Here is a 23,652-nt window from a genome sequence, read left to right on the forward strand (position 1 = left end):
CTTTATTTTAAGTATAGCTGTCAAACAATTAAGTTTATCAGAATACCAGGAGGAACTATACACTGTCCAGGGTAGTATTTCTTCAGTATCCCTTAACTAAAAGTAAGACATACACAAGTCGTTGTAGTCGGAATAAGTAGTTTCTTGGTTTTTGCTGGAAAGTGGCCTTGAAGGGCCATTGCTCAGAAAAAGAAATCCTTTATGGTTATATGGTTCCAAACCTGGATTCAGGTGTTAATCTAGTGAATGATTGTTTTGTATTAACATTTTCATAGTAATTAGAATCATAATATATTGACTCCTCTGCTTCCTTTCTTTCCGCTTCATAGATGTTACTCTGCAGGCTTTTCTGTATTCGTTGAAGCTTGACATCTAAAGAGAAATGACAGATAGTTAGAGCAATGCCCTGCTGGGTGGGTGTGGTGTGAGTCCTTTAGTCCCAGCACTTAGAGGCAGATGGCTCTCTGAGTTTGGGGCCAGTCTGATAGAAAGCATGTTCCAGGACAGCCAGGGCTGCATAGAGAAGCCCTGTTCAAACAACACACACACACACACACACACACACACACAGTCTTGTCCTTTAGTCCTTTGTTTCACACTTTGAGCAAGTGTTCTTACCGTGTTTTAACAGAAACTCTTGAAACTCTTAAATGCCCCTATCTCTGTTCTACTTTAACCACTCTGTCTCTACATAGGTCTCTGTGGGGCCTGAGTTCTAGGCATGGCCTACTAACTACTACTTCTCTAGTTTGGGACAATCATTTATGTTCTGTAAGCCCAAGTCTTCATCTGTAAAATTAAAGATAGTGGTAGAACCTGCTTCATGGTATGTGTATACCCTCATAAAGGCCAGAGGATGATGTAAGGATCATTAATTGATTGAGAGCTATGGTGACTGACTAGTGAGCTCCTGGGGTCTACGTGTGTCTACTCCCTAATGCTGAGCTTATAAGCACCCACAGGCTACTCCTAGCCTTTCTTACACAGTGCTTCAAGCTTACAGAGCAAGTGGTCTTACCCACTAGTTAGGCCCTGCTTGGTTGTATGAGGATTAAATGTGATGGTGCATACTGTTTGGAAACAGAGCTTCTTAACCTGCTTCGGTTTAAATCCTAACATAGACTGACCTTGAGCAAGTCATAACATCTTTCTACCATCTTTCTCATAAAATGCAGATAATGGAACCTGTTTCATATGTTTGCTTGAAAATTCAAGTCAGTTCATTCTTCGTTGTAATTGCTAAGAGTTCACATTATCTGTTGTACATTATCTGTTGTATGCAGGATGGACTCAAGGAGTAACAGCAAGGAAGCCATTGCAGAAGTTAGAAAAGCCAATCATGGTGGATCTGGGTGGTCCAATGAGCTGAGAGTAAGTGAACGAGCTAATGAGGATGAATGACAGCTCCTGTTGATGGGGTAATGTGTGCTGGGCAGCATCCGAAGCTGTTCCATGGCCAGCACTAATCTAAGCTCACAATCCATGAGCTAGGTATAGATACTATTGTTATTCTTGCTTTACAAATGAAGAGTTGAACTACTTAGTGTGCTAAAGATCACACAGTTAGGAAACTGCAGAACCAGATCTCAAACCCAGACTCCACAATATAACCTCTGCCTGGCTGCTTCTTATATAAGGTGGCGAAGTCACACTCTGGTCACCGGTAATCACAGGCTTCGGTTATTGTGCTGGTTGGTTTTTGTCACCTTGACACAAACACAGACATGGGAAGAGAGACTCCTAATTGGGAAATGTCCCCTTTAAGATTGGCCTTTTCCTTCCTAAGTTGCTTTTGGTCCTAGTGTTTTTGCACAGCATAGAAACTCTAAGACATATTGAGATCATTGTTATTTCTGAGGCATAGTGTTATTACTGGAACATTAGTGGAATCAAACATTTTCAACATTTGGAGGCATTCTTTTTGCCAAGTCAAGTTTGCCCACTGGAGATCATTAACAAAACCATGAGCTATGCAACTTTAAAAACTGTTATCCAATCCAGGCAGTGGTAGTGAACGCCTTTAATCCCAGCACTTAGGAGACAGAGGCAGGTGGATTTCTGAGTTTGAGGCCAGCCTGGTCTACAGAGTGAGATCCAGGACAGCTAGGACTACACAGAGAAACCCTGTCTCGAAAAACCACAAAAAGACAGAAAAAAAAAGAAAAACTGTTATCCAGCTGGGTGGTGGTGTCACATGCCTTTAATTCCAGCACTTGGGAGACAGAGGCAAGCAGATCTCATGAGTTCAAGGCCAGCTTGGTCTACAGAGTGAGTTTTAGGACAGCCAGGGATACACAAAGAAACTCTGTCTCAAAAAACCAAAATGGGAAAAAAAAAGTTATTCAGCCTTAAATAACATAGAAAACCTATTTTCAGATGACAGTCATTTATACCCATGTATGTGCATAAAAACTCTTGATGCTAAAAGGCTATCTCCTTGGATATTGGTTCTATTGCTTTGATTCAATCAGGAATCTGTATGTCCAAATAATAAAGGCCCTTGTCTCCAGCTGGTTTTTGGTCAATCAATAAAGATACCAGAGGCTAATGGTTGGGCAAAGGGAGATGGGTGGGACCCTTAGAGTTGTGGGGGAGGGGGGCTGGAATGATGGCTCAGCGGTTAAGAACACTGACTGCTCTTCTGAAGGTTCTGAGTTCAAATCCTGGCAACCACATGGTGTTCACAACCATCTGTAGAGTTGTGTGGGAGGAGGAGGCGATCGCCATTAAGCAGTGGGTTACAAGTTGCGGGAGATAAAGCCACTGAGCCCTGTAAGAATCCAGGTAAGTAGCCGCTGGCCACTTCCCTGATTGGGCCTGAGGTAACAGGTAACAGCAGAGGGCTTAAGAGTGCTCAGCCTTTGAGGTAGCCAAGGCATTTTAAAAATTAGTGTGTGTGTGTATGTGCGCACACACGTGTGTCTTTCATTCACAGTTCCAAAGATTCCCTAGGCAGGTGGCTGGAAATGTGACCTGCTGAGAGCCAAAGTTGTGTAGCCCAAATTCAGTGCCATAGACATATGTGCCGATAAGACTATCATTTGGGCTCATGGATTTCCAATAAAGTATTGCTAAAAATCGCCTGCTTTGGACTGGAAGGATGCATCCAGTGCTCTTCCAGGGGACCTGCATCAATTTGCAGCAACCATTGTAGCAGGACATCTAACTGTAACTCCAGTTCCAGGGGATCTAATATCCTCTTTTGGCCTCCACAGGCACTTCATGCACACTTAAATGAAGGCAAAATGTTCATGCACACAAAAAGAAAAAAGGAAAAAAAAAAACACCTACCTTTTAAATTAGCTGAAGAGTTGCTTGTAGCAGTTTCTCTCCAGCTTGCAATATACCTGCAGCATATCATATGGGCATTGAGTTGACTTCTACTAAATAATAAATTAGTTAACACATGTTTAATGATGACATCTTCACTAGTCTCAGCGTTTGATTTTCATGAGTTTACCACCTCCTAGTAGGTTACACGCTTCTAAGACAACCTCCAGGACATGGATTTACAAGAGATTAAAATGGAACCTTCTAAGCATGGTTCATTGATTCCAGAACTCTGAAGACAGGCATATCTCTGAGTTGAAGACAGCCAGGATGACAGAGTAAGACTTTGTCTCAAAATGAAACAATGGGGCCTTTTTAAAACAAATTCATCTGTAAGTATAATCCATATTTTTTTAGCCATTCCAAGAAATTACTGACTTACTGATTTTCCTGTAGGGAGAAATTCCACATTCAGATTTTTCCTAAACAATGTGTCATTAAACAAACTATAAACAAAGATAACAATAAGGGAGACTGGAAGCTATAAAAACCGACAGAAACAGCTGCCTATTCCTGCCGTAGGAGCAGGTGGCTGAACGGTTTGACCTTGCATCAGATATTTTGTCTGTGGTCAGAGCACAGCTAGCATCTTCCCAATAATCACCCACTTCACCTAGAAGTTCTTATCAGGGTCCATTTTAAAATTTTGCCTTTTTTATACTTAATTGGAATGAACTGAAAAGTACATAATTTGGAAACATCTAAGAAGCAAATGTGGGTCTTTGGTTACTTCTCACTATTTCAAAGTACATGTTTCCATCTCACTACACACAGAATCTAACCGAAGAGACTGCAGCACAGAGGTTTGACCATAGCAACGTCTCCACAGGCATAATGACAAAGACATCTCTGAAAAATGGAAAGTTTCCCCTTTGACATCCTCTGGTCTCTTTCTCATGTTCTGTCAATGACTGACACCTTGATTCTTCCTGTCCCCTTTTATCTCCCCAACTTTTATTGATTCTTTGTGTCACATCATGCACCCCAGTCCTGCTCATCTCCCCATCCCCTCAATATCTGCCCTCCACCTTTGCAATCTCCCCCTCAAAAGAAAAGGAAAAAAACAAAACAAAAAACACCAAAGCATCAAGAATATCTCATCATAGAAGCTGTAGTGTATCACAGTGTGTCCCAAAATCTGTCCCTCTGTCCACACATGTTCACTTGCAAAATGTTCATTGCAATGAGTCATTGGTTTGGTTAGATTAATGATATCTAGCTTCTGCCGTACCATAGATATTAGATCTCTACTAGGACTCTTCCTTACCCTACTGTTAGCCCGCGTCATGGGATCCTGCAGCTTTGGCTCAGTGGGACTAGCACTTTCAAGTGATCTGACAGTTCACAGATAATGTGGATTTTGGAGTGAGCCCACTCAAAGCCCTGGATCTGGGCCTGGGTGGTAGCTGAGCTGGTCAGCTGCTGGCGCTTCCTTATGTGCACCACAGGGTGAGCTCTCTGTCCCTGCTCCACCTAGGCCATCAGGAGGAGGTAGGGCCAGGCCTCCTGTTCTCACACCAGTGTTTTCGCTCCCAGGGCCAGCTCCATTGAGTTGCCCAAGTGTTAACTCACTGTTAGCATCTCCATTTCTTGACCATTTTTATAACTTTTCTCTTTGCCAATGCAATATCCACAATTCTTATAGCTGAATACATGTTGACACTTTTAACAGCTTTGCTGTTTTGAAATTTGTTTGCTCTTGCAATCCACTCATGTGAAGTGTGTGGTTTGGAGATGGTTAGTATATTCGGAATCGTGCACTCCTCACCACAGTCAGTTTCCAAACATCGTCACACCGAGGATATGCTCAATATCCCTTACCTATGATCTTCCTGTAATCCCAGTTCCATAGCCTCAGGTAGCCACTAATATATGGTGTCTCTAAATGTACTTAATCTGCATTTATCACATGGAAATCATTTGTAACTAAGCTGCTTTCATTTAACAGTTTCCCTGACATCGGCACGCATCAGTATTTCCATGTTCTACTGCTGAGTAATTACATTATGTGGACATACTGCATTTAACTTGGCTAGTCAACTGATGGACATCAAGGTTGCTTCTATTTTTTTTCCTCATTATAAAATGTTTCTGTGAGCATTGAGGCTAGTTCTTTGTGTGGACATATATTTTCAGTTTTCTTTATTCCCACTTTGGAATGGAATTGCTGGATTATATAGCAAATTTGAGAAATTACCAGCCATTTTCCAAAGTGACTGAGCCACCACACACTTCTGCCCACCGGCTGTGAAGGCTCCACTCTGCACTCTTGGCAACACTTGGTACTAGCCATACTGGTCAGTTGAAGTGCACACTCCCACCCCCACCCCCCAGCTTTTGAGTGGTACTTGATGACTGAACTGAACAGCCTAATGTCCACTGCACAAAATTCTGATGATACCTTTCAATGGTCGTTTATGTTACTGATACAGTTTTTCAATATCTAAAATGACTAGACCATATAAACTAAGCTATTCTTTACATAATTAATCTTATGGTCTTAGTCTTGTTTCTAAGTCCCAAGGTAGAATTAAGTAGACATAGCTGCTCACGTGTATTCTTCTGCCTTACTATAAGTTTCTTTTCTCAAAACCAGCTTTTCCTTTTCTGTTGAGATAAATAATACTATTTTTGAAGACTAGGTTCATAACCCCAAGACTAGGTTCAACCTATAAACAGAAAATTTTAGAAAGAAAACTACAGGGTTTTGTCCCCTCTGTATTTACTCATCAAAGTTGAGTGTATTCGTCCAGTTCAGCACTTCATCTACTTCCCATTCCATCACAGAATCCACTCCACCATCTTCAATACTCTTGATTAGGCCTTTTGTTGCTTTCTGAATTAGACCTAGAGTCTCATGATCTGTTGCCTTGGCCTCCAGGCTTCCCATGTAGTACCTAAATCAAGAGAAAGAAGCAACACACATTTATTGCAATAAGTGACTAGGGGGAGACACAGTTGATAAGTGACCTTGTTGTTTATATTTAAATTATAAATTATGTTTTTCTTCTATATGCTTCTAAACTAAGACCAGCATGATAGAATATCCCTGGGCTAATTTAATCACTAGCCAGAAAGACTTCACTTAATTACCTGGCATAAGTTTCAGATTCAAAGAAAATCTATATCAAGTTATGAATAGAAGAATCTCAGAGACTAAGCTAGCTCTCTCGTTTTTTTAGGCCAGGGAATAAATCCAGGAGGAAATGGGTGACTTCTACAAGATCATGAGGCTAACGGCAGATAGGAAGGGAGAGGAGGTCTGTTTATTCACATCTTTGTGTCAGATCCATTGCATCATTTTCTTGTTTTTCTTTTAAAAGTCAGCCATTTGTGGTGGTTGTTTCTTTTATATAAGCAACTGAGACTTGGAGAAGTTAAGGAATTGTTCAAGGTCAGGAAATTAGTAAAAAATGGGGGAAGACAGCATTCAAATCTGACTCAGCACACCCTCCCTTCTGTCTGTATGATGCTATTTTAAGCACTACTCTTAGGCCATCGTTCCCTCAAAGCACAAAGAGAGAGACATTAATAGTCATTACTAAAAACACAGAACACAGAAACTCACTGAGGAGACAGATGTGTCAGCGGCACCAGACTGTCATCATTACTAGGCTAAGCTACAAGACATGCCCAGAGAAGCCTTTGCCTGTGGTAAAAGGACATAAAATTGATGCTTTGCACTCTCAGTGCCCAAGGAAACCCCACTATGCTCCTCAGTCCTGGTACCCACAGCAGTCTGTGTGCTGGGAACCTAGTGTACAAACAGTCATATGGGTGGCTCCATGCTGACATGCAGAGGAAAATGGATTCCTTCAACGCCACTGCTGAGTTTGTCTATGGCCAACTGGAAACAAAGCCAGTAGCCTTTGCCAGGCCAACATTCAAAGAGACAAGTTCAGGGAGATGGCTTTTTAACTCCAAGAGCTGCTTTATAAAGTTAGCCCAACTGATCCACCAGGAGTAGACACAGAAGTATGGAGAAAAAGTAACATTATGCTTCCAAGGGAACGGAACTCTAACCATGGACTTAAAAAATGTACTAATGAAATACTATTAAATGTTTTAACAAATCTAACGAAACTCAAGGAGATACAGGAAAATTATATACAGAATATTAAATGATTGCAAAAATTTATAAATGAAACATTTAGCAGCTATAGATCATGAAAAAATAATCTCCCAAGTGAGGAATTCACTAATTCGAATTAAATATGCCACTAACAGCTTCACCATCACATTAAACCAGAAAAAAAATGAACATAAAGAAGCTTTTGTGATATCTTAGATATGCAGGGGAGGATGAAGAAAAACTCTGATAGACATGGCAGTGGTATAAAATTTTGAATTGCTCCAAGATGACACAGAGCGTTGTCAATCAAATGTCTCTAACCTGGGGAAAGGTGTAGCTGTGCAGGTACCGAGGCCCAAGGGCCCTGGTAGAATCTAATACACATAAAGCAGGGACTGATAGCTCATGCCTGTAAGTCAAGCATTTGAGGATTGCCGTGAGGTGAAAGGGCAGTACAAACAACGTTCTGTAAGGCAAAGACTTGCTGAGACAAGCAAGAGTGGAGGGAACTCACCACCTCAGCACTAGACCTGACCTTCGAGAAAAGCTCAGGGAAGACCTGCATCTCATATAAAAGTGTAATAAATGCCAGGAGACCTGACCAAAACAAAAAAACAGAACCCTCACCAGTCTTTGAAAGAGAAAGTGCAACTCTCCGATTGCTGAAAACTCTCCCAACCATCAAACTAAACAAGATAGGAAGAAGCAGTGGCCATATAACAACTGGAAAACAACAAAAGTCAGGAGAAAACTCTTACCAGAAATAACCTTGAATGAATCAAACTTATTTCCCAGTCAAAAATACAGAATTATCTTCTCTAAACACAATCCTGTAGTAACTGTCCTAATCACCTACAATTGTCTAAAGCAGATTGGCCTATGGATATGTCTATGGGAGTTGTCTTGACTGTTAATTGGTGTAGGAAGAGTCAGACTGCCCTGCTCCACTCAGTTCTCTGGGCAGGGGGTTCTGAGCTAAGGATGAGCCAGCACAAGGCGTTCTTCCATGGTTTGTACTCCAAGTGATGCTTGATTTCTGGCCATCATTTTCCTTAGTGATGGACTATATAACCTGGAAGCTAAAATAAATCCTTCCTCCTCTAAGTTGCTGTGGCCTGATCACCTTATCATAGCAGCAGAAAATAAGCCATGCACTTTGTTTAAAAAAAAAAAAAAAAAGACTCACGTTGTATGTGTGGACCTGTTTCTCAGCTCTGTGGTCTAAACCCCAGTCACCTCTGCATTTATGCTAAGCACAATGCTGTGGTTACAATTACTCTGTGAACCCTACTCAATTCTGTTTCTTTTCCTCAAAAATACCATATATTTCTTTAATATGACTGAGTCATTGACTTACATTTGCCTCATCCACTCAATTTTTTTAATTTTTCTTTTCTTTTCCAGATCTTGCTTCCTCTTCAGTTTAGAGAAGTGAAATTCACTTTCCTTCGTGCTGTCCAACACTTCGCTTTCAGTTGGCATCCAAAACTATGGCAAAGCAAAGGTGATCATGTACAGAATTAAAATACTGATTGTGATTGTAACTCTAGAAAGTTCTCTAGACAAGAAGACGATAGGAATGTGCATGAGAGGAAGGAGCATAAGAGAAGACAGCCTTTTCAAGGCCGCTCGAATTACATTATGAACATCACATTCCAGAATCACGTTAGAGCAACATTGACAAACTCCTCATGTTCCGAGGTATTCCCTTGGTTCTTGATGAATGAATGGACAGTTAACTATTCTAAGTATGTCTGTCTCACCTCACCTGAGCACACCTTGTCCCTCCTAGCACTGCTGGCTTTTCAGGACTCTAACCCTCGAGGATTAAACCCACCCAGAACAGGAGAAGTGCCTGTACTATGTCCTCCTCGCTGGTTGGTCGTTTCCCCAGTTCCAATTTATCCCCTCTCCCCACAATACAAGTACTAGAAAGTGTCTGCTGTGTCCCCAGCACTTTGCCCTGTTTAATCACTTACCACACTGCACTCAAGCATCCTGCCTACTTGACTATCTCTAGGAACAGGTATCCTCTGTGAGGGAAGGAACTGTGTCTTCTTACCACTGTTCTTGGTGTCTGGAACTAGGCTAACACATGACATACATGCAATAAAGTGCTAAATGAGTGTTATTTCCCACCTGGGGCATTTTAAACATCTGAAACATTTAAGCATTTGGTATCTAAGTATACAGCATTCTATAATCTGTGTTTTTAGTGTACGGTTAGCAGAGAGAAAATAAACATGACCTAGTTTCAAACCTGATTGGTTTTAAACCCCGGGACAAGGACAGACCAGGACAAGGCGCTGAGGTGCATAGTCTACATACCACAGCAGACCTGGCCTCCAGGTTGTCCCAGCATCTCCCAGTCCCTGCCTGGCATACCCTGCCCTAACCCTGAACTTTCTAGCCCAGGTGATGGGCTGCGCTTTTCTCTATATAATCCAGACATTTTGGTCTCCCTCTCCCTCCTCCTCTTCTCTCTCTCTGCATGCGTGCCCCCCTCTCTCTTTCTCTCCACCCTCTTTCCACTTGGTGACTTCCCTGTCCTTGGTCCTTGGAAGAGAGCAAATTCCCAATAAACTTGCCTTTAATATAATCTGGTTTAAATTGGCTCATTTCACATGCAGTGGAGAAATATCCATTACTGATTAAAGATAAATGTAAGAAAGGCAGCAAGATGGCCCATTGTGTAAAAATACCACTGAAACCTGCTGACAGGGGTATTAGCTCAGGACCCCACAGTGGAAGGAGAGCGCCAACTCCTTCCTACAAGTCGTCCTCTGACTCTGCATGAACACTGGAGCACATAATTGCCCATGCTTGCACAGACATCATTTACACACATACACACACAAAATAATTTAAGCAAATAAAAAGATAAATTGTTATCCTTAAATGAACAACCTCAGAAGAGCTAGGCCATTTTTTCCAATTAAATTACAATTATTATTTTTAAAATTCAAAATTAATTTTCAAACACAAGATGAATTTCTAAATATATAAACTAAAGATGAGTGTTTTCCACCATCCTACCCTATAGGAAACAGGCCGCCAGCCATTGTTCTCTACACGGCGGTACCAGCCACTGTTGCTGTTGTCCTCCGCCTGAGGTGGATCATCTTTGTTATGAGATGTGTATCTTGCTGGAAGCTTTGTGTAATCTCTGGGGCTGTTAGCACACAGATCTTCAATATGTCTGTGAGTAAAAATCTTATAGTATATCTCAGGTGGGAATTTAACCTGTAGATGGGAGAGTTCAAAACATCATTGTAATGCAATAACAGAAATGGGTCACATTTTAAAAATTCTTTTAAACTTTATGTAAGTGTGCTTTAAAAGTACCAAATGAGGACTTCAGCCAAGGAAGCAGGCTGGCCAACTACAGCTCTTCTCTTCTGCTCTTCCAAAACCAATCCTCACCCTAACTGCCGCAGAGCACCTGCTGAGGCATCCCTTCCCCCCTGCCCCCACCTCCAGGGCATCACAGATCTTCCCCTCCTAACTTCCCCCCCCCCCAGACTCATTGCTTTATCCCAGCCCCCAACTCCAGTAGAATCTCCAGGGAATTCAGGCTACTCAGGCCAGGGAAGCAGTAGGCTAACTGCACATCTTCACCTATCCCTCCTCTCCACTAAACCCAGTCCCCCACTCTCATTCCTAGTTCTGTAACAGATCGCCTGTTGTGTCTTTCCCTTTTTGACCTTCCCCCCAGCCCATCTCAGGTAGATCACATAGATCTTCACCTCCTACCTGCCCCCCCCCCACTGCTTTATCCTAGATCCTAACTCCAGCAGAAGATACTTCCTGACCATTGAAGATCTTCACCTCCTTCATCGTTCCAAGCCCAATCCCCCAGTCTCATCCCCAGCTCTGAGCAGACCTCCTACTATGACTCTCCCCACTCTCTGTCCCCCTGTTCCTAGGGGACTAGGCAGATCCTGGTGGAAGCCCCTGGCCTCCTCCTTCCTGTGGATCCCGTTAACACCTTCCTCCTACCCCATACCCATTCTTACATGTCAGCTCCCAATACCTAGAAACCCATTCTACTTGGAACCCCCAGTGGTCACACCTATCAGGATCCCAACACTTTTTTATCAGCCAGCACACAGCCACTAAATCTCCTAAGAACCAAAAAGGGCAACAGAAACCAAGAAACAAAACACCCACAAAAAAAAAGACAAGAATAGGTATCAGCACCTAGAATTGCAATCTTGCCAAACCAAGATGCCTAGATAGCAGCATAAAAATACAGTTAATAGCCAGAACCATATCTCCACTAGAGCCCACCAACTCTACCATAGCAGGTCCCAAGAAATAGATTATAGCTAAAGCACAAGCAAAAGACCTAAAAATAGTCACTGTGAATGATAGAGGTTCTTTAAAAAGAAATGAATAAACCCTTTAATCTATGAAAACACAGTGTTGGGACAAACAAACAAAAAAACAAACAACAACAAAAAAAGTCCAAGACCTGAAAGTGGAAATGGAATCAATAAAGAAAACACAAATTGAGGGAAATCTTGGAATGAAAAGTTTAGGAACTTCAACAGAAATCTCAGAAGCAAGCCTCACCAGCAGAATATAAGAGGTAGAAAAAAGGGCTGGAGAGATGGCTCAGTGGTTAAGAGTACTGACTCCTCTTCCAAAGGTCCTGAGTTCAAATCCCAGGAACCACATGGTGGCTCACATTCATCCATAATGAGATCTGATATCCATCCATTAGTGTGTCTGAAGACAGCTACAGTGTATTTACATATAATAATAAATCTTTGGGCCAGAGCAAGCAGGGCAGGAGTGAGCAGAGGTCCCGAGTTCAATTGCCAGCAACCTCATGATGGCTCATTACAACCACCTATGCAACTACAATGTACTCATATACATAAAATAAACAAATCTTTTTTTAAAAAAAGAGGTGGAAAAGAGACTCATATGTATCAAAGACACAATAGATGACATGGATACCCTGGGCAAAGAAGATGTTGAGTCTCAAAATAGTCTGGCACCAAAAATCCAAAAAATTTGGGGCCCCGTAAAAAGACCAACTCTAAGAATAATAGGAATAGATGAAGGAAAATAAATACAGGTCAAAGGCACAGAAAATATTTTCAATAAAGTCATCTTTATAATAAAGAACTCTAAAAAATAAGATATCTATCAAGGTATAAGAAACATACAGAACACCAAATAGACTGGACCAGAAAAGAAATTCCCCTAGGCACATAATAATCAAAACACTAAACATATAGAAGAGAGAAAGAATATTAAAAGCTGAAAGGGAAAGGACCCAGTAACATATAAAAAGCACACCTTTTAAAATAGCACCTGACTTCTTAAGGGAGAATATAAACACTAGAATGGCCTTGCAGAAATGTTGTAAGGATTCAAAGATACCACAGATGTCTGCCCAGACTACTACACCCAGCAATACTCTCTACCACAATAGATGGAGAAAATAAGATATTTCATCATAAAACCAAATTAAGCAATTATCTATATACAAATCTAGCCCTACAGAAGGTGCTGAAAGGAGAGCTCCAACCTAAAATGGTTTACCACACCCAAGAAAACACAGGGAATAATCCCAGCAGATCAAAAGAAGGAACACACATACACACACACACACACACACATCACCACCACCACCACCACCACAACAACAACAGTAATCAACAAATATTGTTTGTTGCTATCTCTCAACATCAATAGTCTCAATTCTCTAATAAAAAGACAGAACGGATGAAAAAACAGGATCCATCTGCTATATCCAAGAAACACATCTTAACATCAAGAATAGACATCGCCTCAGCATAAAAGGATAGAAAAAGATATTCCAAGAAAATTGACTTAGGAAGCAAGCAGGTAGCTGGGCGGTGGTGGCACACACCTGTAATCCCAGCACTCTGGGAGGCAGAGGCAGGCGGATTTCTGAGTTCGAGGCCAGCCTGGTCTACAGAGTGAGTTCCAGGACAGCCAGGGCTACACAGAGAAACCCTGTCTCGAAAAAACCAAAAAAAGAAAAAAAAAAAGAAGAAGAAGAAGAAGCAAGCAGGTGGAGCCATTTTAATATGTGACAAAATATCCTTCAAACCAAAACTCATCAGAGGAGATAGGTAGGGAAGAACACATCAACACCTGTCAAAGAAAATGTCCACCAAGAGGACACTGTGATTCTTAACACCTAGTCACCAAGCACAAGGGCACCCAAATTTATAAAAATAAATACTGCTACAGATTAAATTACATGTTGAATATCACACATTGAGAGAAGGAGACTTCAACACCCCACTCTCATCAACAGATAGCTCATCCAGACAGAAATTAAACAGAGAAAGGCTGGAGATAACTGACATCATACGCCAAATGGACCTAACAGGTGTGTACAGAGCATTTCACCCAAACACAGAGTAACAATATACAGTAAATATACAGCACTTCGTGGAACTGTCTCCAAAATGGACCACAGAGCTGGATGAAAAGCAAGTCTCAACAGATACAAGGAAGTTGAAATAACTCCTTGCATCCTAACTGACCATTGCACATTAAAGCTGCGTATCAATAACAACAGAAAGCTTACAAGCTCATGGAAACTACACGGCTCTCTTCTGAATGAAAAATGGGTCAAAGCCAGAATTTGAGAAATAAAGACTTTCTAGAATTGAATGAAAATGAATATCCAACATAACCAAACTCATGGGATACATTGAAAGCGGTTCTAAGAGGCGAGTTCGTGGCATTAAGTGCTTAAATTTAAAAACAAAAATTAGAGGGCTGGAGAGGTGGCTCAGCAGTTAAGATCACTGACTGCTCTTCTGAAGGTCCTGAGTTCAAATCCCAGCAACCACATGGTGACTTACAACCATCTGTAAAAGAGATCTGACACCCTCTTCTGGTGTGCCTGACAACAGCTACTGTGTACATAGATATAATAATAAATAATTCTTTAAAAAAATTAGAGTGAGAGAAGTCATACTACTAACTCACAAGAAAAAAAAAACCAGTAGCTCTCCTATATACAAATAAATCATGGAATCAGCTTTCACAGTAGCCACAGTAATACAAAATATTTTGGGACAAATCTAATCAAGAAGAAAGAAATTAAAGAAGTTATCAGAAGATGGAGAGAGCTCCCATGTTCGTGGACAGATAAAATTAATATAGTAAATATGGCTACCCTACCAAAAGCAAATCTACAGATTCAGTGCAATACCAAGACAGTTCTTCTCAGATCTTGACAGGACAATTTCGAGCTTCATATGGAAACAAACCCAAAATAGTTAAAACAATATGAATAATGAAAGTATTTGAGAGATATCACTATCCCTGATTTCAAGTTTTACTACAGAGTTATAGTAAAACAGCATGGTATTAGCATTGATCAATGGAATGGAATTGAAGATGCAGATATACAATTCCACATGCCTATAGACACCTGATTTTTGACAAAACAAAACAACGCAAGCAAACAAAACAAAACAAAAAAACAAAATATACACTGGAAAAAAGACAGCATCTTCAATAAATAGTACTGGTCAAATTGGATGTCTGCATGTAGAAGAATGCAAAAAATGTATATTTATCACTCTGCACAAAACTCAACACAAATGGATTAAAGACCTCAACATAAGACCAGATCACTGAACCTGATAGAGGAGAAGGAAAGTGGGGAGTAGACTTGAACTCATTGGCACAAGACTTCTGAACAGAACACTATTAGCACAGGTACTAAGATAAAAAATTAATAAATGGGACCTCATGAAACCGAAAAGCTTCTGTAATGCACAGTACATAGCCATTAGGACAGATAAAGCAGCGGCCTAAACAACAGGAAAAGATTTTTACAGCCACACATTTGATAGAGTCTAATATCCAAAATACAGGAAGAACTCAAAAAACTACTTATCAACAAAACAAATAAACCAATTTAAAATGGGGTACATATCTATTTCTTTTTTTTTTTTTCCTGAGACAAGGTTTCTCTGTGTAGCCCTGGCTGTCCTGGAACTCACTTTGTAGACCAGGCTGGCCTCGAACTCAGAAATCCGCCTGCCTTCTGCCTCCCAAGTGCTGGGATTAAAGGCATGTGCCACCACCACCCGGCCAAAAATGGGGTACATATCTAAATAGAGAATTCTCAAAAGAGGAAACTCCAATGGCTGAGAAACACTTAAATGTTCAACACCCTTACCACCAGGAAAATCAAAACTGCTTTGAGATTTTTATCTTATCTCTGCCAGAATGGCTAAGATCAATAAAATAAGTGATAGCTGGCGAGGATGTAGAGGAAAGGGAACACTCATCCCTTGCTGGTGGGACTTCAAAGTTGTACAGCCACTATGGAAATCAGGAAGATGGGAATTGATCCACCTCAATATCTGGCTCTACACTTGGGCATATACCCAAGGGATGTTTTGTCTTTCTTCACTTGTCCAACCATGTCCACTGATGCTCTATTTATAATATACAGGAATTAGAAACAACATATATGCCCCTCAACACAAGAATGGATAAAGAGAATATGGTACATTTACACCATGGATTATTACATAGCCATTACAAAACAATAAAATCATGAAGTTCACAGGTAAATGAACAGAATGAGAAAAATTGTCCCAAATTAGGTATCCTAGACCCAGAAACACAAATATGATATGCATTCGCTTATATGTGGCTATTAAGTCAACAATAACCAAGCTACAATCTGTAGAACCATAGAGGTTAGCTATAAAGTAAGGGACAAGAGGGGACAGATCTTGTTAGACAAGGAAATAGAATAGATATTCATAGATGGAGCACTGGAATGGGAGAGAAGAATGAGGAAGGAATATTGGAAGAGACAGCTAAAATTAAAGGATAATTCAAATTAGGGTACTGTATTTATCCTAATCAGTAGAGGCTTCCTAAAATATATACATCGTGGTGGTTTGAGTAGGTATGACTCCTATAGATTCATGTTTGAATGTTTACCAATAGAGGGTAGCACTATTAGGAGGTATGGCCTTGTTAAAGGAAGTGTATCACTGTGAAGGCAGAGTTTTGAGTCATACATGCTCAAGGTACACCAGTGTGACACAGTCTCTTTCTGTTGTCTTTGGATCAGGATATAGAACTCTCAGTTCTGTCTCCAGCACCATGTCTGCCTGCATGCCGCCATGCTTCCCACCATGATGACAATGGACCAAACCTCTAAAACTCTAAGCCAGCCCCAATTACAGGTTTTCCTTTATAAGAACTGCCTTGGTCATGGTGTCTCTTCACAGCAATAAAACCTTAACTAAGACATACACATATGAAGGTGATCTGAATGAGATCATCAAACAATGGGGAAGACAGAGTCTCATCTGGCCATCTCTTGCCAAGAGATGAAGTACTCTGTCCCAGGATTGGGTTACATGCAGCTGAGTTGTTGGCACAAAGGGATCTCATGGGAATCCCTAGACAATCCAGGCTGTTGCTAAGGGTTGCTCTCCACAAACTGACAAGAAGCCCCCATTCCTGAAGAGAACGCCTATACAACTCACTGAACATGAGGAAGGGCCTTCATCTATGTAGGTTCTAGCATCTTTGTTACAGGAAGGTCCTCTGCACACTAACAAAAGAGAAATGTAAACAACACAGTACCAAACCTTTGATCTACAATGCTGTCCTGCCTAAAAGATATGCTAGGGCAATGGTGGCACAAAGCTTTTGGGAGTAACCAACCAATATCTTATTGCCTTAAGGCTCACTCCATTAGATGGGGCCCATATCTGACTCTCCTTGGATCACCAAGCACTTGACTCTAAATAGTCTGGGGACCAAAGGTTAAGCAACTACTACTGATTCAAAAAAAAAAAAAGTAACAATAAAATAACTCCTAATGACATTCTATACTCATAGATCAGTGCCTTGTTCAACTGACTTCAGAGAGGCTTTGCCTTCCCAAATCCCTCCTCTCATGCCTCAAGGAACTCTGTGGAAGAGGAGGTGGAAAGAATCTAAGAGCCAGAGGGATGAAGGACCCAAGAAACCAAGGCCTGCTGTACCAACACGAGCTAAGCTCTGAGTCTGAGGCAGCAGCGCAGGGCTGCCGGGGTCTGCACCAAGTCCTCTGTATGTAGATTATGGCTTCCTGAGTACAAACCAGTGGGTCTCTGACTCTTGGGCCTTCTCTTAGGTTCTTTTCCTTCTATTCCTTTTGTCCAGTTCTGGTGTGTTCAAGTTTATATCATATCATATACCGTATCATATATTATATCAGGATCCCTCAGAAGTCTGTTTTATAATGAGAGATAGAAAGTTAGAGGAACTTGATGGGAGGGGAGGGGAGGAACCGGAAAGAGTAGAGGACATTGTGTGATATATTACATAAAGTCATATATCACATAATGTGATATAGACAATGATATATAGATAATGTTTATATAATGATTCATAAGGTATATTATGTGAGGGAAACATTGCATTTTCAAGAAAAGGGAAAAGCAAACCTGCCAAGTGAGGATTCATGCATACTCACCCCGCCCAATCTGAATCGTACTTGGACGCCAGCAGCAGCATCTAGGAGCTCTGCCTATAGGAAAACAGGAGAATGTCCCTTCAGCATCCCATGAGCATCATTTGGCTATCTCTCATTCTATCAATTAAAAGTAGTCACTGATATTTACTGTTCATACAACAGGTCAGGTGAATAGGCTTCAAGTAATTAGATTTAAATCACAAAACATTTTTATTTTTAGTTATGGGTGCACCTGCACTCATGTGCCTGTGGGAGCGGTGGCATTGCATCTCACTGAAGCTGGAGTTACAGGTTGCTGTGAGCCACCCAGCGTGGATGACGGGAGCTGAACTTGGGTTCTCTGGGAGAGCATGATGAGCTCTAACTGCTGAGCCATTTCTCCAGCCCTGAGATCAAAGCACTCTGAGCAGGACAGCCAGGACTATATATAGAGATTCTGCCTCAAAATAATGATAAAAATAAAAGAAATATAAATCCTAAGTGACTTGTTATTTATAAAACAGAAACGATAAGTCCTCAAACATGTGACTTACCTATAAAATATTACCTTGTAAGTAAATTCAGGAAAAATACAATTGGCCCACTCAAGTTCAACTCTAGATGGACTTTTCCTAACTAGCTCTTGCTAAGTCAAAAAGATTCAAATTACTGTAAGAATTATGTATAATAAAGCTAATAGATCTTTTTTTCCTAAAAGAAAAATGGGGGAAAAAACCCTTGACCCCTTATCTGAGGACAGTTCACAACTATATCCTACATATCAAACTATGTAAACTAACCTTTACATTAGGTTAGATTAGAAAATAGGTATTATAGTTTGAAAATCTATTCATTTTTTCAGGATAATTTTCCCCTGTCTTTATAAATTAAATATGAAACCTTTATAAATTAAATATGAAATATAAAATTCTGCATACATTTTTATGTCTGAATGGCAATGTATAATTCATACATTTTCACTAAATTTTGGACAATTCTTTTGTTTTTGTTTTTTTCAAGACAGGATCTCTCTCTGTGCAGCCATGGCTGTCCTTGAACTCAGGGATCCGCCTGCCTCTGCCTCCCAAGGGCTGGAATTAGAGGTGTGCACTTGTCATCAGGCATGGACAAGTTTCACGTGTGCTGCTCCATGAGATTTTACACATGTATATATTCTGTGACTCTGGAAGTCATATGAAAATCATAAACACTTTCAGCATTGTGGTCCTGTGACTTCTCCCAGATGGATATCCTTAAAAATCTCTTTATCTCACAGATTAGTGATCCAGCTTTCAAATTTCACACAAAAAGAACCATACCCTGAGTACTATTTGGGTGCCTGGCTTTTTGTTCAGTTTCATTCTTTGATGGCAGCGTAAGGCCCATCCATGCAGATGTGTGGGCTATTTTGTTACTAATATTTCATCATGGCAACTCTTATTGTTTCACGTTAGCTTTGTCTATAATTTGGGCTATAAACAAAGCTGCTGTGAGTACTACCTGCACTTCTTGTCTTCTGGTGGATTATTGAATTTATTTCTCTGGTTTAATGCTCAGGAATGGAATAGAGGTTCTGGTGCATGATGGCTGACTTTCTGTAGCTGAAACAGAATATTGGTGACCGGGAAGTCTTCTTGTTAGAGTTCTGGAGGCTGTGATGTTAGCATCTGCAAAGGGCCTCCTTGCTTTGATGACATCAAATAACAAGAGAGCAAGGGTTTCCCCCTCCCCCCTTTTATAAAGCACCTGGAGGCAGAAGCTGATGCAGAGACCATGGAGGGGTGCTGCTTACTGGCTTGCTCACTGTGGCTTGCTCAGCCTGTTTTACAATCAAGGATGGCCTAACTAAAGGCTATCCAGGTCAATCATCATCACAACAATCATTTTCAAGAAAATGCCCTACAGATATGCCTCTTCCTGATCTGAGTTTATGTCAAGTTGATAAAAACAAAAAACATCAATTAAAAAAAAAAAAAACAACCCCAACGGGAACAGCACCTCAAGGCATGCTTCCTAAAGTAGAAACTAATGCACAATGCTGAATTTAAAATGAGCATGCTTAGATTGGATGGAGGGGTTCTAAGTGACTGGTGAGTACAGTGAACTGGGAAAAAGTTTGGTGGTGTTTGCTTTGAGGTAATTCATTTAATTATATATTTACGCTTTCAGAGTTTTCAATATGTATGTAATAGTTCAATAAAAGGTTTTTATAGAAGCAAACATGAGAACATTGAACTGATAAGAAGATAGTGTGTTAGTAATAAAGTCTTACCTCTTTCGGGTTAATGTACCTCACTATCTGACGGGGCTCCCCTTGTCTTCTTAAGTCGATCAGACTTTTAAAATGCTGGAATACGGAAACATTCTAAAGATCGAAACCCAGATTTTTATGGTTAAAACTAGATTCTCTGCTTTTCTAAGAGTATTGTTTTGAAAATTCTTTACATTTATTTATTTATTTATTTATTTATTTATTTATTTATTTATTTATTTATTTATTTGGGACAGGGGTGCCCCAGCACACAATTAGAGATCAGAGGACATTGTTGGAGTATTGGTTCTTTCTTTCTACCTTGTGGGACCCAGAGATAGAATTCAGGTCACCAGCCTGGCAGCGACTGCCTTTACCCATTGAGTTATGCTGCTAGCCTTAGGTTTTCTATTTTTATTAGCTGTTCACATAATTGCACAGAAACACAGATGTGAATAGTCCTGCAGGACTAGAGAACTGGGGCTTCAAATTGAACACCATTTAGGGAAAGCAAAAACTCCTCACTGATGTGGGTTTGGCTGGGGTGATCAATACCTTTGAAGGTAAAATCTCATCCATAAAACACTCTCTCCAGCTCTTTTTAGGAGTCTGGTGCTATCCTGACATAACAATTTCTCAAGGGTACTATATAAGAGAGGCCCCCATTCACCTCAGGAGGAAGGAGTGGGTTCTAGAACAGCCTAGCACCCTCCTATTCTGAAAAGAACCAAATGAACAGGCATAGCTACATTCTGAGGTTAGTGGCTTTAGGAGATGACTAGACACTAAATGAGAGGAACAAAGCAAGTGGGTGGGTGTGAGGGAGGGAGGGAAGGACAGAAAGAAGGGAAAGAAGGAGGGAAAGAGGGAGGAAGGGAAAGAGGGAAAGAGGGAGGGAAGGAAAGAAGGGAAAGAGGGAGAGAAATAAGGGAAAGAGGGGAGGGAGAGAGGGAAGAGAGGAGGGAGGTAAAGAGAAGGAGGGAGGGAAATTCAGGTGTTTGGGATGACAGTGTAGAAAGAAAAGCATTTCTACCTCTCCTTCCCTAGCTCCCTTCCTCCTGCAGGAGAGGGCGGACAGGAGAGCCCCTGCAGACTCTTGTCAGCTAGGATACAGGGAGCCTTTACTAGCAAAAAGCTAAACAGCTCTCCCTGGCTGGCGGTGTAGTCAGATAAGCAATCAGAACTCTCATAGTGGCTGAATTTTGGACAAGGACTTCAATGTCTCCAGGTGAACACACAGGCTGCTATAGCTAGTGGCACCTGGAGACATTTACTGTCATGTAGGAGTCAGAAATCCCTACACACCCCTCCCCTCCACAGATACCTACTACCCTGGCTTGTTGGGCCGCTTCCTTGCAAATGCAACCCGACCTTGAAGACTGACCTTGTGCTATGCTAGTTGGGTGCCTGACCTGCGTAGGAAAGGATGGAGTTTTGATGAACAGGAAGAGGAGGCACAGACCTTGAGAATCAGGTGGTCTCTGCACTTGCATTCTGAGGCCCAGAGTGTGGCTGCAGCTGCTTTGGGGCTTACTAGAGCCTCACTGGAGCTGTGAGGAACTGCTGTGACCCCTGCTGCTGGCCAAAGTTGGCTCCAGCTACCTTCTCCTGTGGGTACTGACACTGAGGTAGTGGAGAGCCTGACACGGCGCTCTTCAGGCTCCTCAGCACAGGTGGAACACCTGCAGCGAGTAGGCTTTGCTAGAAGCAGAGCATCGCTGTAACTGAGGAAAGCCCACGTCTGAGAGAGGCTGCTGTTCTCTCCATGGCGCAGCCACACCCTGAGTACTCACTCCTACTGCAGTTCATCTCATAGCTACCCGAACCACTACCGTCTCCACTCTTGCTGGCCCCCAGAGAGAGTGAGTGTCTTTATGTCGCAGGCTCTCCCTGGGGCGCACTGTGCCTGAAGTCATCTCTTATAGAGACACTGTGAAGAGGATGCTACAGTGCTTGATGGGAACCAAGCCATGCCGTGCACTAAACTGATGCCGTCAGAGCCATCGTCTGGAACAGACTGCCTAAGAGGCTACCCCGTTAAATCAATGGGGGTACTGGGTGTGCAAATCTTAGTGCAGGAGCATAAGAGAGGTCTTGCAAAAAAAAAAAAAAGACAGAGCAATGTATTGGCTCCAGAGATCTGCAGGATCAATAGGCACAAAATACTTCACAAACATAAAATGATGATCTCAAGGAAACGGATGAGATTCTTGAGGTGACAGACTGATAGTTAAGTGAAAATCTGTTTAAGAGAGTTCTAAACTCCAAGGTGAACAAAAGATAGCTAGGATCATGACAGCACTCGGAAGCAAGCATAAACTCAACTAGAGCCTGCGAACCTAAGGGAAGTGAAGGATTGCTCATCAAATAACAATAAACCATCAATAAGGTAAAATTATGAAAAACAGTCAAGAGAATTACCAAAATAAACAAGCAAACAAAGACCGGGACTTTCTACTTGTCATTAACTACCTTAGATGTAAACAGACTAAATTCTCCTATTAAAAGATTCAGAGTTCATCAACAGATTTAAAAACTAAGACCAAATAATATTTTGCCTGTAACTTGTAAGAAACGTAAGCCATCATTGAAATGGTAGATCTGCAAGATCTGATTGATCTGATGGTGGTCTCGTGGCTGTATAGCTTCACACAAAGCCCTAGGCACAGTGACTGAAGGGGCCTAAGCCCTGCAGGGCACTCCTGATAAGCACCAGACAAGACACTTATCGCACATCGAACTTTTTGGTTTTGTTTTTGTTTGTTTGAGACAGGGTTTCCCCTGTCTCATAAATATGCTTGCTATGTAAATTCTCCACCACTCATGTAAAAACACTGAATGTGGCTGGGCAGGGGTGGCCCACACCCTTAACTCCGGCATGTAGGAGGCAGAGGCAAGTGGATTTACAGAGTAGTTTACACCGTTTGGTCTACAGAGTGAGTTCCAGGACAGCCAGGGCTATACAGAGAAACCCTGTCTCAAACAAACAAAAACAAAAACAAAAAGTTCAATGTGATGAGACAATCATTCTCTGGAACCAGAGATGGGTGGGTCAGTGAGGCTTGCTGGATAATTGCTGTGGTCTGCTTGTCAAGCTACAGGCTAGTGAGGGTTCCTGTCTCAAAAAAACAAAAGTAGACTACATCCTGAGGAACAACGTGTAAGGTTTATTTGTGACCTCCTCCGTGTGCAAGCATGTACAAGCATGTCCACACTTCCCTACATGGGTGCCCACCAAAACATTGTCTTAACTAAAAAGAATGTAAATGTTTTAGAACCTAATGAAATAATTTTAACTTTTGGAGCTGGATAGTGAACGTCTAACTTGAAGGGTGGTACAAGCGTGTGTAAATGCACAAAAGAACTATTGAACTGCACACAATTTACGTTAACTTGGTGAAATACAAGTTCTCTCTCAAGGGATCAGATAAACAAACTCACAAGGAAAGCTTTCCAGGCCTTCTGAATGATTCTCGCAGCTATTTCCTGCCTTGAGTGATCTTGGGAATATTTCACAGACAT

At 41.3% G+C, this 23,652-nt stretch overlaps 1 protein-coding gene across 1 annotated transcript; it reads right to left on the reverse strand.

Annotated features, from left to right (window-relative positions):
* Positions 1 to 205: 205 nt before the first annotated feature.
* Positions 206 to 23,652, reverse strand: C7H11orf65 (chromosome 7 C11orf65 homolog). Its single transcript, XM_052189353.1, has 8 exons — positions 23,572 to 23,652; positions 20,152 to 20,244; positions 17,901 to 17,954; positions 10,439 to 10,645; positions 8,760 to 8,890; positions 6,057 to 6,227; positions 3,292 to 3,347; positions 206 to 372 (listed from the first exon to the last, which is right to left on the reverse strand). The coding sequence occupies exons 1-8, from the start codon at positions 23,650 to 23,652 to the stop codon at positions 206 to 208; spliced, it is 960 nt and encodes a 319-aa protein (XP_052045313.1).

Source organism: Apodemus sylvaticus, chromosome 7 (genome assembly GCF_947179515.1).
Source record: "Apodemus sylvaticus chromosome 7, mApoSyl1.1, whole genome shotgun sequence".
Classification (NCBI taxonomy): domain Eukaryota; kingdom Metazoa; phylum Chordata; class Mammalia; order Rodentia; family Muridae; genus Apodemus; species Apodemus sylvaticus.